This window comes from Leguminivora glycinivorella, chromosome 13 (genome assembly GCF_023078275.1).
Source record: "Leguminivora glycinivorella isolate SPB_JAAS2020 chromosome 13, LegGlyc_1.1, whole genome shotgun sequence".
In the NCBI taxonomy this organism is placed as follows: Eukaryota; Metazoa; Arthropoda; class Insecta; order Lepidoptera; family Tortricidae; genus Leguminivora; species Leguminivora glycinivorella.
Window position 1 is genome coordinate 15,928,034 of NC_062983.1, and position 12,880 is coordinate 15,940,913.

The 12,880-nt window shown below is 38.4% G+C and overlaps 1 protein-coding gene across 1 annotated transcript in view; it reads left to right on the plus strand.

The window, feature by feature from the left end:
• Positions 1 to 6,270, plus strand: part of LOC125233012 (ubiquinone biosynthesis monooxygenase COQ6, mitochondrial) — a 32,357-nt gene extending 26,087 nt beyond the window's left edge. The window contains exons 5-10 of the mRNA XM_048138876.1: positions 1,631 to 1,801; positions 2,558 to 2,671; positions 2,847 to 2,929; positions 3,886 to 4,001; positions 4,649 to 4,815; positions 6,200 to 6,270. Coding sequence (XP_047994833.1) covers positions 1,631 to 1,801; positions 2,558 to 2,671; positions 2,847 to 2,929; positions 3,886 to 4,001; positions 4,649 to 4,815; positions 6,200 to 6,229 — 681 coding nt within the window. The 3' untranslated portion in view covers positions 6,230 to 6,270. The remainder of the gene's footprint in view (positions 1 to 1,630; positions 1,802 to 2,557; positions 2,672 to 2,846; positions 2,930 to 3,885; positions 4,002 to 4,648; positions 4,816 to 6,199) is intronic.
• The last annotated feature ends 6,610 nt before the right edge of the window (positions 6,271 to 12,880 follow it).

Below are 12,880 nucleotides of genomic sequence, written 5' to 3' on the forward strand. Positions count from 1 at the left end.
AAAAAGACTTAGTACTTACAATAATGAAAAGGAAAACAGCTTATTTTGGACATGTATACACCGTGTTTCACTTAACACTAAAAACCTGAAAACAGTTTGTTCAGAATCGAGAGTAGAATCGATTGAGCTATATCTTGATGGGGGTAATATTTTTATTTAAATTAGTATTATCAGTTATTTTTTACGTGCCCATTCTATTGTACTCGTAATACAACATTGTGTATATCGCATTGCTAGAGGTTGGTTACCTTTTTCAGTATTTAGGGGTATTAATACTGGCTGGTTACTTGGACGATTATTTTTTCCGCTACTAGTTTGACGTTGTTTGTCAGTTTATTCTTAATGTTTATTATATGTCATAACAAATTGAACTCGTACCTAATTACAACCTTGTCATTTTGAATATTGGGTTTAAATTTGCTTACTGCGATTACCTGTCCAATTTGAAGTTTACTGTGATAAAGCTTTAAAGTGTTTTACAGTGACATCTTAGCTGTATATTGGTAAACCTTATATCGTTGCAGTAACGTACACAAATAAATAGTCTTATGGTTTATGGTGGTAGTTAGCAATTATTTTATTGAGTGTAGAGCTAAAAGTCAAGTAGAGCTGTACAGAAAATTAAAAATTCAATTTAAAAAAAAGTAACGATCAGATTAAAAGATGAATACTCTAGATGAGTTTAAAAAAATAAAAATCAGTTGGGGTGTCTGAGGTTTTGAGTGATACCGGAAACACGTTGTATAGACATGACAAATACAAAATTGTTAAAGGCATAATAGAAGGAAAAATCGAAGGCAAAAGGGGCAGAGGAAAAAGAAAAATAACCTGGATGGATAACCTTAGGAGCTGGACAGGAATAGACGCTGCCGTGCTAGGCAGAAAAACTGCAAATAGAGAGGAGTTCCGGACTGTGGTAGCCGACATCCGAAGAGGATATGGCACCTGAAGAATAAGAATGACTAATGCTATCCGTAACAGCTTCCATCGTTATTTTATTTAAAAATAACACTCGTATGTAAGAATGGACCACCCCCTTTCTTCCTGTGGGTGTCGTAGAAATCGACTGTGCGATAAGGGTTTGCTTGTAATTGTGGTGTGGGCGATGGGCTAGCACCCTGTCACTGCAATGGCTGATGCTACGAACTTTACCAGTGTCATCTGCCTTTTGGATACACAGGCGTGATTTATACGTATCATTCGTTTGTTTAGGGTTATTTTTAACGATAGTACAGTACACGGCCACTCTACAGTGTAATTACCTTAGATTACATTTTTTAGTCTAATGACTAAAATATCTTAAGTATTACCTATTTACTCTACTGCTCATGATTTCTTTTGCTTACCTATTAGCTTACATATTTTTGTTAGTATGTTAACAATTCCTTATATGTATTCAGTAATGAACCTCCAGGTCTTTTTATCCTATTTACTAGTACCTATACATTGTAGTACACCAACTCATTTGTTTATGTGACTGTCTGAGTTCTAAATAAATAAATAAAAAAATACCTTAGCTAAAGTTACCGTTATGTACCCTCATTTTCAAAGGAATTTCCATTAAAATCCTATTAAGATTCTAGTTCCTTTACTTTACCTGTCAACTAACAGTTTCTTTATAAATTTCCAGGAAACTGACAACACAACAGCATGGCAACGGTTCCTCCCGACTGGACCCGTGGCCTTACTACCTCTCAACTCCAGGCAAAGCTCACTAGTCTGGTCGACGAATGTGGAACACGCCAAGCAGTTACTACAACTCCCTGAGGAACAGTTCGTCGATGCGCTGAACGATGCCTTGGTAATACTTTACTAGTTGTAGTGTTAATGTTTAACTCCAGATAGGGGGGTCGCTACTCGCTAGGGTCAAGCAACGTGGAACACGCCATGCTGTCTGTGGAAAAGTTTTTCGATTCGCTGAACGATGCCTTGGTAAATATTTAAATAATATAGTTTGAAGTACAATTTTTTCTTTTACTAATAAAAGTACTTAATAAAATAAAAACTATAGGTACAAATACATACGTTTACACGTCAAATCTATCCGAAGTAGCTGGTCGAATTGCCTCAAGTACAGTGAATATATGTAATTTCTGAGTTTGTGACGCCATCTATCCATCCCTGAGCAAAACAATTTAGTTCGATATTCGATCTCCTTACCGAATTGGAATTAATATGCATCACTTCAACACGACGTTCAGCCGGCGTATCATGCTTCCAATTTTCTCACTTACTACGTCATCTACGTGGATAAAGTATCCGTCGCGCTTTGACAAGTAGGTATGTCAGTGTGAGAGTGACAGATGTCTTATCCACGTGGATAAGTGATAAAAATGTGAAGCATAATGCCGGCTGGTTGTGCGTAAAAATTTCAATGTAATAATATTTTTCGAATAAACTTGAACTAGTTCTTCACGGAAACAAAATAATTCAACTACATTTTTTTACTTCTATCTTCATTTTTACAAAATAAGAATTCATAGTCATACCTTTATGTAATTACTAAATTAGTGTAGTAATCCTTTGTTGTAAATACAATAAACTATTTATTTTTCAGTGGAAACAATATCCCCGTAGTGGCACCGTAGATACCATGACTTCCTGGCTGAGCTCATGTTTGAAGAACCTAGGTCTCCCGGACGGCACAGCGCGGCAACTACCTCCTCAGTCTGCCAAATCGTGCCTAAATCAAGGGCCGCCTTTCCACTAGGGTTTGGGCATAGCACTCGGTACATTGCGCCAGGCGTTGCGCTTATAGGGTAAGTTGTACTAGACATGAACTGAGCTCATGTGTGAAGAACCTTCTCCCGGACGGCACAGCGCGGCAACTACCTCCAGTTTGCCAGATCGTGCCTAAATCAAGGGCCGCCTTTCCACTAGGTTTCGGGCATAGCACTCGATATATTGCGCCGGGAGTCGCACTCATAGGGTGAGTACTTTCAACCTATAATATTTATAGTACCATGTACAACTAGTACAGTACTTAGTAGAGCCACTGGTTAAAGTGCCTGAAGAACTTAGGTCTCCCAGACTGAACAGCGCAGCAGCTACCTCCTTCAGTCTGCCAAATCGTGCCTAAATCTAGAACCGCCTTTCCACTAGGGTTCGGGCATAGCACTCGGTATATTGCGCCGGGAGTCGCGCTAATAGGGTAAGCGGTACTAGACATCATATAGTGTAGACAATATGACGTCATAGCTAAGCTCATGTCTGAAGAACCTAGGTCTCCCAGACGGCACAGAGCGGCAACTACCGCCGTCAGTTCGCTAGATGGTGCCCAAATAGCCGGGCTCACACTGACCGTACATGCGCGCACGTTTGTCTCGCTCGAGCAAATTTGCTCGGCAATATGGCGGCCCTCGGACAGCTGTTCAATAGTTATTTGTTATACAAGGGGGCAAAGTTGTTGTTTAACCGCACGTGTCAATATTGATACCCGAGCAAGCGAAAGATACCAATATTGAAGCGAGCGTAGCGAGTGGTTCAAAAAGTAGAATCTTAAGCGTTGCGAGGTTTGCAAGGCACGGAGGTTAAACAAACTTTGCCACCGAGTGAAACACAAACTTTTTCACCACACCAACACGAACAAAATATTGACTATAATACATCAAACTAAATCAAATCCAGCAATCTATTCAATATTTAAGATTCAAAATAATTATTTGTAGGTAAATTCTACCAGCCAGCTCAAGGCATCAAGTTAAAATTTGTATGAAATTACTTTGCACTCTTGTGGATAAAATGCAATTTTGCTATCTGTTTTCGAATAGCAAAGTAACCCTTAACCAGTTGGTGTGGTGAAAAATAATGAACCAATCTTGTTCGAGAAATCCTCTCTCCTTTTAATTTAGTGTATTAGTTATAAATATTAGTCGTTTTGTACAGAGACGCAGCGCATCGCGTGCACCCTCTGGCGGGGCAGGGGGTCAACCTCGGTTTCGGCGACGTGCGAGACCTCACGGCTTTCCTCTCCGATGCCATCTACACTGGACAAGACTTACGTAAGCTTCGTCTCCTTATTTATGTGCTTTCTAATATTTATTATTCGTTTGTTTGTAAACATGGGTGTTTATTATTCGAAACACTAAACTTCAACTACTGATGTAAACTTGCCCTCCACAGTGCATTCCACAGTTTAGCTGTGCGGGGCAGGAAGTTTCTGGAGAAACTCACAGTTAAAGACTAACAGCCATCTAAATGATGGAGATGGATATCCCAGTAAAATATGCTAAATATATGAAAGATATTCTGTTTATTTACTGTCCTTATGACTGTATGCTTTATGATACTGTATATAATGATTGATTATGGGCATTTTCAGAATTTGGGACACCCCAATTAACGTAAGTTGTTAACAAAAATTAACTTGCTGTCAGTTTTGTAACGATAATTAAGCATGAAATTTGTATAAATATATTGTTTTTATGTTAGTTACATAAACTTGAAGCGAGAATCTACATTAAGAATGTAAAAAAAAAAATTTTTAGACAAATTGTATGCTTAATTATCGTCACAAAACTGACATCGAGTTAATTTATGTTAACAACTTACGATAATTGGGGTGTCCCAAATTTTGAAAATGCTCTTTAACTCTGCGCTAATAATGAGATTGATATAATATTGCTAATTCTAAAACTATTTATTCCAGGCGATAATACCTGGCTGGAGAAGTACGAGACATCCCGTCAACGCCACAACGTGCCCACGCAACTAGCAGTGGACGCCCTCCACCGGCTGTACAGCGTGGAACTACCCCCACTCGTGCTGGCCAGGAGCCTCGGGCTGCAGCTCACCAACGCGCTGCGGCCTGTCAAGGTAACCAGTCAGAGACAGATTTGAAAGACGGCTACTTTAATAGGGAACTTGACTGTAGTTAAAATAAAGTATTTTATACCACGCACAAAATAAAGCATCAGATAATTATAAGAAACACATAGACAAGAGTTATTTTTAAATCCGATTTTATTTATCAACTCAGGTAGAAATATATAAAGTAACCGAGTTGACCGTGACGTCACTCAATTCGATTTCATATAAATTCCATATTAGCAAGTCGTTCAAATTCGTTTTGACAGTTCTTAAAAAGAAGCTGATTTGACTAGGAGGCAAGTAGCCTATATACAAGGATATTGGTCCTACAATAGGCGAGACGACTAAAAAACGAATTAGTCCGTTAATTAGATTATCAAAGAATTTTAGACACGTATTTTTTCTTTTTTGACGACTTTTTAAAATGACGACGGTACAGTGCGTTAGTTTCGCGTGACGTCACGCCTAGGTACAATTTTTACTTAGAAGTGACCTCACAAGCCCCGCACTCCGGAACTTTGATGCTTTATCTATATCTTTGTATTTTTTCATTAATTAGAAAAAGCGAAAAATATGTGTTCAGTATTCTTGGACGATCTAACTGACGGACTAAACAGAATGCCATTTTGTAGTCGTCACCCCTATTCCTACATACGATATTGGATCGGATAATGTGAAAACGCATTTAACATGGTATTTAACAGAAAAACTACATTATACTACTTCAAATAACCTAACCTAACCACAAAATTATTGAAAAAACCCCCGACCGCGACATAGTAGACCGATTTTCATGAAACATGGCTAAGAACACTCCCGACTAACTCAGCTTTCAGACAAAAAAAAACTAAATCTAAATCGGTTCATCCGTTCGGGAGCTACGATGCCACAGACACACAGACAGACACTACAAACTTATAACACCCCTTAGAAAAAATATTTTTGGTGATTGTTCTCGCGAAAATGCCCTAATAAAGCCCTTGTTACAGTTTTCTGAATCGTTATTTCGCTAGGCGGCGATATTGAGGCACCAGGTTTTCCTGAGTTTTCTGACAGCAAACTTCAAAATCCAGGCATCAAATGTGAGTGTGTTTAGTAAAACGTCCCAATTTGTCGGTTGCCATCAAGGCGAGATTTACTTGTATCTTTATATGAATAAATAAACTGACAAAGCGTTTATAGCAATCGACAAAGTGGGACGTTTTCCTGTGCACACTCACAAATAAATGTTAATTTAATATGATTGGTGAATTTTGAAGTTTGCTGTCACCCTACTTTTTGATGTTGCTTGCCCTCATTGACGAACTTCAATTGTTTCATTTACATTTACAGCGCCATCTGGCTTGCGCGCTGAACGAAACTTATTGAATATTTTTTTATTTATTTACAGAAAATGATCATGTCACATGCGACTACGTAAAAAAAATGAGAATACTCAACCGGCGAACGGCCTAAACGACTGAAAAAAAAGAACTATTGGTGAGGAGTTGAAAATAATAGCTTAGGCTAGAATAAATTATTGTTAAGCGTTTGTACCTGAAAAGTGGATGTGTGCAATGTTCTATAAAACCAGATATTTCGTATTGTAGACTCATAATTATATTTGTATTAATAAAATTTCAAAACATAACACTGTAAGTCCGTTTTTACATTATCCGATCCGATATCGGATGCCGGAAGTAATTCTATGGAAAAATCTAAGATGGCGCCTGTAATGTATGAGATATCGTCATACATCCGATATCGGATCGGATAATGTGGAAACGTACTAAGAAAATGTGTTACAGTTACAATCTTTAGAAGGTGAGGCCCCTTTTTGTTGTTGATTATAACAATTTTAGTTAAAATATTCCTATTTGTAAGAGGTGAACGTGTGGAAATAAACTATTTTAAATGTCAATAATAGTTTCCTTTATCCATTTAGGGTCTGATCAAACTTTGCCTCAATTTTGATAGCCCAGACTGTGCAAATGTTAAACGTCACAATTTTATATAACTTTCACATTTAATAGTAAATGACGATACAAGTGCGGAAAAGAGAAAGTTCGAAACGAGTGATGATGATGATGATGATGATATCCTGTCCCTCATCAGGGACATAGGGCTCTCAGAAGGGATTTCCATCGCGCTCCAGCGCGGCCTCCTCCAGCTCCGCCCAGCCACAGTTAATAGAAAGTACTATCGTACAGTATGGCCACTCCCGCTCCCCGCTGAAAGTGCCGCCCACCCCCTCTCGATTACCTCACAGTTACCGCCTGTCAAAAACGCGAACAGTCGACCTGTCATATGTCACTCATACAGGCATAGTTCGCGTTCACCTACAAGAGCTTAGACCAGTGGTTCCCAAAGTGGTCCATACCGCCCCCCAGTGGGCGCTGAGGAGTTCCAGGGGGGCGGTAGAGGGCTCGAAAGCAATTGGGGGGCGTTCGTCCCTCACAGGGGGCGGTCCCATATATGAGGAAAAAAAAACTTAAAATAATAACTGTAAAGCCTATTGTTAAACACCATCTAGTCGTTTGTCTCGGCGCATTTGTATTATTATGCAATAAGCCGCGCCCGCCGTTAGCAAACATTGTTTTATTACCTTAGGTTTGTTTTTGTTTTGTCTAATATCTTTTGTCGGGTCCTTATTCTCCTTATCGGCGCGAGAACTCGAAGCCATCTGAGTGACCGTTACACATGGACCGCGTAGTGCACAGCTTTATTTGCAATCAGCAAATCCACGTCTTTCTAGTTGAGCTCATCGTTGGGGATCCTAGATTAATTTTACTGCGCATAAAGTTATTTATCGGGAGTGTTAATGGTGGTTATAGTAATAAGTTTAACTGTCCAGTTTTGCCACAAAGCGACTGAACATTTTGAATAATGTTTTTGTGATTACAAGTGAACTCGAACAACGACTTTTGTTGGTGTTAAATGTGAATACATAATTATATTGTTGGACTTGATTTGCTGCGACAATGTCGGAGGCTAAGAAAAAATGTCGCCAGTATAGTGTTGAATATTTGAAATATGGCTTTATTTCATCTCCCACCAACCAAACTTTACCCATGTGCGTGATCTGCCAGAAGGTATTCTCAAATGAGGCAATGGAGCCCTCTCGGTTACAAGAGCATTTGACTAAAATGCATGCTGACAAAAAAGACAAAGATTTGTCGTATTTTCAAGGGCTAGAAAAAAAATTTCATACGCGGCCTACCATTTCGAACCTCTTCGCGTCGTCTTTAAAACAAGATGATGACGGAGACGGACTGAGAGCTTCTTACAATATTTCGCTGTTGATTGCAAAAACAGGTAAACCACATACAATTGGCGAAGAATTGATTTTACCGGCAGTCAAAGAAGTTATAAACACTGTGATGCATAAACCAGGTGCAGATATTGGTGCCTACCTGCATCACCTCTATCGGATGTTAATCTTCAATTACAGGTTGATCACTTGAATTTAATTAAAACCAAAAATGTTATTGCTGCTTTTATGGGAAAAATCCTTCTGTTCAAGCGTTATTTAGGTAGAGGCGAATATATTGTCAGCATTTACAAATTCTTCATGCTGACATCAATGAGCGGTTCCAAGATATTCTTGAAATGAACATACCGGATTGGCTTTTAAATCCATTCTCGCAGTTGAATACAGCAGAGTCACCTAACTTAGAAGAAGAACTAATTGAACTGACAACAAATGAAGAACTTAAACTGAAATTTAAAATGGGATACCAGGAGTTCTGGCTCCAAAAATCAATACCTCAACTGTACCCTGGATTATGGGAAATAGCACAGAAGTTTCTAATCGCGTTTCCATCTTCGTATTTAGCTGAGCGAGGTTTCAGTGCCGTTCTCACATTGCTTACAAAAAAAAAGAAGCAAACTGCAAATTACTGAACGTGGTGACCTTCGGCTATCTTTAACGAAAATTCAACCAGATATAAATAAATTAACAAAATCGCATCCTTCACATTGAAATCTTGATTGTTCAATAAACTCAGTAGATAACTTCATATTTTCAATAAAGACAATAGTGCAAAAAATAAATAAATAGTGTTTAATTATGTATACTTGTTTTATTTTTAAGCGAAAAAAAAAGCATCCTCAAAAAGTTGAATATAACTATGTATTTCGTTCTGCTTTACATGTACTTAAGTACGTATTCTAAGTCGTTTTGGGTTTTGTGTTGTTGTTGGGTGAGACTAATGTATGATTTTTGAAAGTAATGACTAAATACATCGTTTATTTCAGCTATTTTATGATAGGGGGGCGCTGAAATTTTGTTTAGATACCCAAGTGGGCGGTGGCCCAAAAAAGTTTGGGAACCTATGGCTTAGACTGTGTGCTAGGAACGCGCCTCTTTCATATATTTGATCGCCAGTGTCCGAGGTGTGGCCCAGCTGAGGCCAACTGATGCCGCCTCTTTTCCAGCGTCTCCAAGTGGTACGTGGGCGACTTAGCCCTCGAAACTCAGACGAAGGATACTATAGACTTGACACAAGCGTACACCCGTAAGGGACAGATATAGAATAATGGAGCGAATTTAAGAATCACTTTAAAAATGGCTGACAGTTTACCATAAACAACCTACGTAATTTGGGCGGATAATAAGCTTGACAAGTCACGTCCTTATTGTTTGCCACAAACTCGTTTGTGGCAGCGGCGAAAAAGTGAAACTATGACAAAGACAAAAAAATAACATTTTCCCCTCACTAGCTCGGAAACACGTGTTTTGTCCTTTAATACCAGCGGGTAAAAACGCATTTTATCCACTAGTGGGTAAAGTAATTAGACCTTGAATAAAGTCAAATTAACTGCTTTAAAATTAATAAAAGCAGGTGAATCTAGTAATAAAAATGATTTACCACCTGTGGAACTACTGGAAGCAGTGATAAGCGCATTTTTTGCGTTGTACAGTTTCCTCGCTATAGTGAGGGGAAAAGTTTTGTGTTACACTCGGGTGCAAATGTATTTTACTTCTCGTGTGTTAAAAAACTCGCAAGTTCAGGATTCTATTCTCGAACCACTCGCTTCGCTCGTGGTTCAACTATAGAATCCTTTCACTTGCTCGTTTTTCAATTCCACACTCGGCGTTAAAATACAACTTTGCCCCCTTGTATAACAAATAACTATTTGCTCTCTGTCACTCTTATTATAATTTGTATGTGACCATCTCGTTCGGTAGTGGTATTATTATTTGGCTGTCTAGTCTATAGTATCCTTTGTTTAAGCCTCGAAACGATAAATTAATACACGACCGAATTTCCTTTTCGCATACGTATCGTACGACGTTTTTCAGTACAGATGGCCCTCTGAAGTTTCGACGTGACATGAAATGTACCACTTTGCGCACTAGTGCAAGCACCATCTATACTGAAAAATAGTTATTTGTTATACAAGGGGGCAAAGTTGTATTTTAACGCCGAGTGTGGAATTGAAAAACGAGCAAGTGAAAGGATTCTATAGTTGAACCACGAGCGAAGCGAGTGGTTCGAGAATAGAATCCTGAACTTGCGAGTTTTTTAACACACGAGAAGTAAAATACATTTGCACCCGAGTGTAACACAAAACTTTTCCCCTCACTATAGCGAGGAAACTATACAACGCAAAATATGCGTTTATCACTGCTTCCAGTAGTTCCACAGGTGGTAAATCATCTTTATTATTAGATTCACCTACTTTTATCAATTTTAAAGCAGTTAATTTGACTTTATTCAAGGTCAAATTACTTTACCCACTAGTGGATAAAATGCGTTTTTACCCGTTGGTATTAAAGGACAAAACACGTGTTTCCGAGCTAGTGAGGGGAAATAATCTTTGCGTAGTCTATGCTATCAAAACCGCTGCAGAGTTAATTTGGCCGACCCTATCCCTTTCATTTACTAAAGACGACGTGACAAAGGTATTGTGACGCCGCGCCGACATGTCATTACTAATTAATTACCTAATTAAACAAAGAGCACAAATATAAAGACGTCTCATTTAAAATAGCTCATTTACAAACGCGAAAAATGTCATTAAATGTATTTAATGATAAGGACGTAAGTACTAAACTATTGACTAATAGCGTGGTTATTTTATATGACCAGCCCAGCCAATACTTCATTTCAATTGATATTTTAGTTGTCGTGGATTCTCGTAATACGTCCCGGCCGGCACTCCCGGCGTACTTGTACAAATTATATTCTAGGTTTGAACTCAACTCTCATACCTATGCAGAAATAAAAGAAAGTCACACTTCCAAATTCAAAATCGGGAAAAATTGGCCTGATACTTAGATATATTTAGATACTTACATACTTACTAAATACGAAGTGGATACGAATTACCATACTGTATTCAATTCGTTATAATAACCACGCCAAATACTTAAGTAGGCAGGTAATGCGCAGTACCCTTGTTTACGAATTCTGCGTAGTACAATGGTGTTATGAGTAATTATCACAATGATATTTTATCGGAATTCTTTTGTTTTCTCTGAATAATACGAACAGCTTGCTGTTTACAATTGACGGTATTGTTATCGAAGTAGGTAGACGACATCAAATGCTAAATACGCATTTTGAGAAAAACGTAGACATCTAATGTATCATATTTTATCTAGTGCCAAGCTGGCCTAATAATATCGATATCGGTTACAATAGGTATAGGTAGGTACTACATAGGTATTTGGCACATAGTCTGTCACTAATGTATTGTGTTTTTTTTTTAATTAAAAGCATTTATTCAAAAGTCATCGGTACATGTAAAACTAACTTAAAAATACTAATTAATATAATACTACTCTATTAAAACTAACATTACCATAAAACTAAATTCTATTCACAAAACTCATTCCGAGCCCTCTCAGATGCAAAGGTGCCCATCACACTCGATGCGTTCCCACGCTGAATTGCGATAGACAGCCTTTGCATCAGAAAAGACCCGGAACGAGGGTCATGGCCTCTCTCGCTGTATTGTGTAGGTTTAGTTAAGATATGACTATCTGTAGGCCCAGCAAATGATTGCCGCGAGATAGGTGACAGTGACACGTCTTCTTCTAACTGTATTAATGACATAAGGACGGGTAGTCTATCTCGCGGCGACATACTCTCGCGACAATCATGTGCTAGGCCTACTGCCTAGTTAAGCTATGACTGCTATAAGACTTTTATAAGTGTCCCTAATAAGTATAAGAGTCCTACTTATATCTTTATGACAACAAATATACAGTCACCGGCATTAATAAGTGATTATTTCTGTACCTTGTCATATTAACGTCTTGTTTGAAATGTCATACGAAATTGTTAAACGATTAAAAGCGACAAGGTACAGAAATCATCACTTATTTATGCCGGTACCTAGTACCTACTTACTTACTAATTACATACATAATCGTCATCTCACATTCATCATCATCATTCTTCCATAACTTTTCAGAGTTTTCAGACATTCGCTTTTTGTTCGTTACTAAGGTCGTTTTCACATTATCCGATCCGATATCGGATGTCTGAAGGATTTCAATGGAAAAAATCCAATATGGCGCCTGTAATGTTATGTATGGGATATAGGTCCGACATCCGATATCGGATCGGATAATGTGAAAACGCACTAAGGCCAGGCACCCTGAAATGTGCCTCGGATATTTTGAGCAAACTACTACGGTGTGGATTCAGTAAGTCAAGTGTACGAGTGTGTGGAGTGTATATTTAATTAACACGTTCTGCACGGGAAGCATGGTCGCGCGATAGACGATAAAATATCAGGCCGTCCCTATCGCACTTACAAATAGTGCGATAGGGACGGCCTGCTATTTTATCACTTATCGCGCGACCATAATTGCCTGCCTGGTAGTCGTGATATTTAAAATATACCCATTATACCTACTGGTGTTTATTTAGATCAGTTCAACCACCGATGAATATGTTCTTAATTACCGTGTTATAGTTCGTCTTATTTTACTATAGGTACCTACAGCTACTTTTGTGTCTATATTGGCGAACGATTGGAACTGTTTGCCAAATATTTTTTCATCTCATGTTTACTTCAACAAAATTAGTATTTCTGGACTTTGCTACCTATTTAGCTTCCTACAGTTCCTACCCAA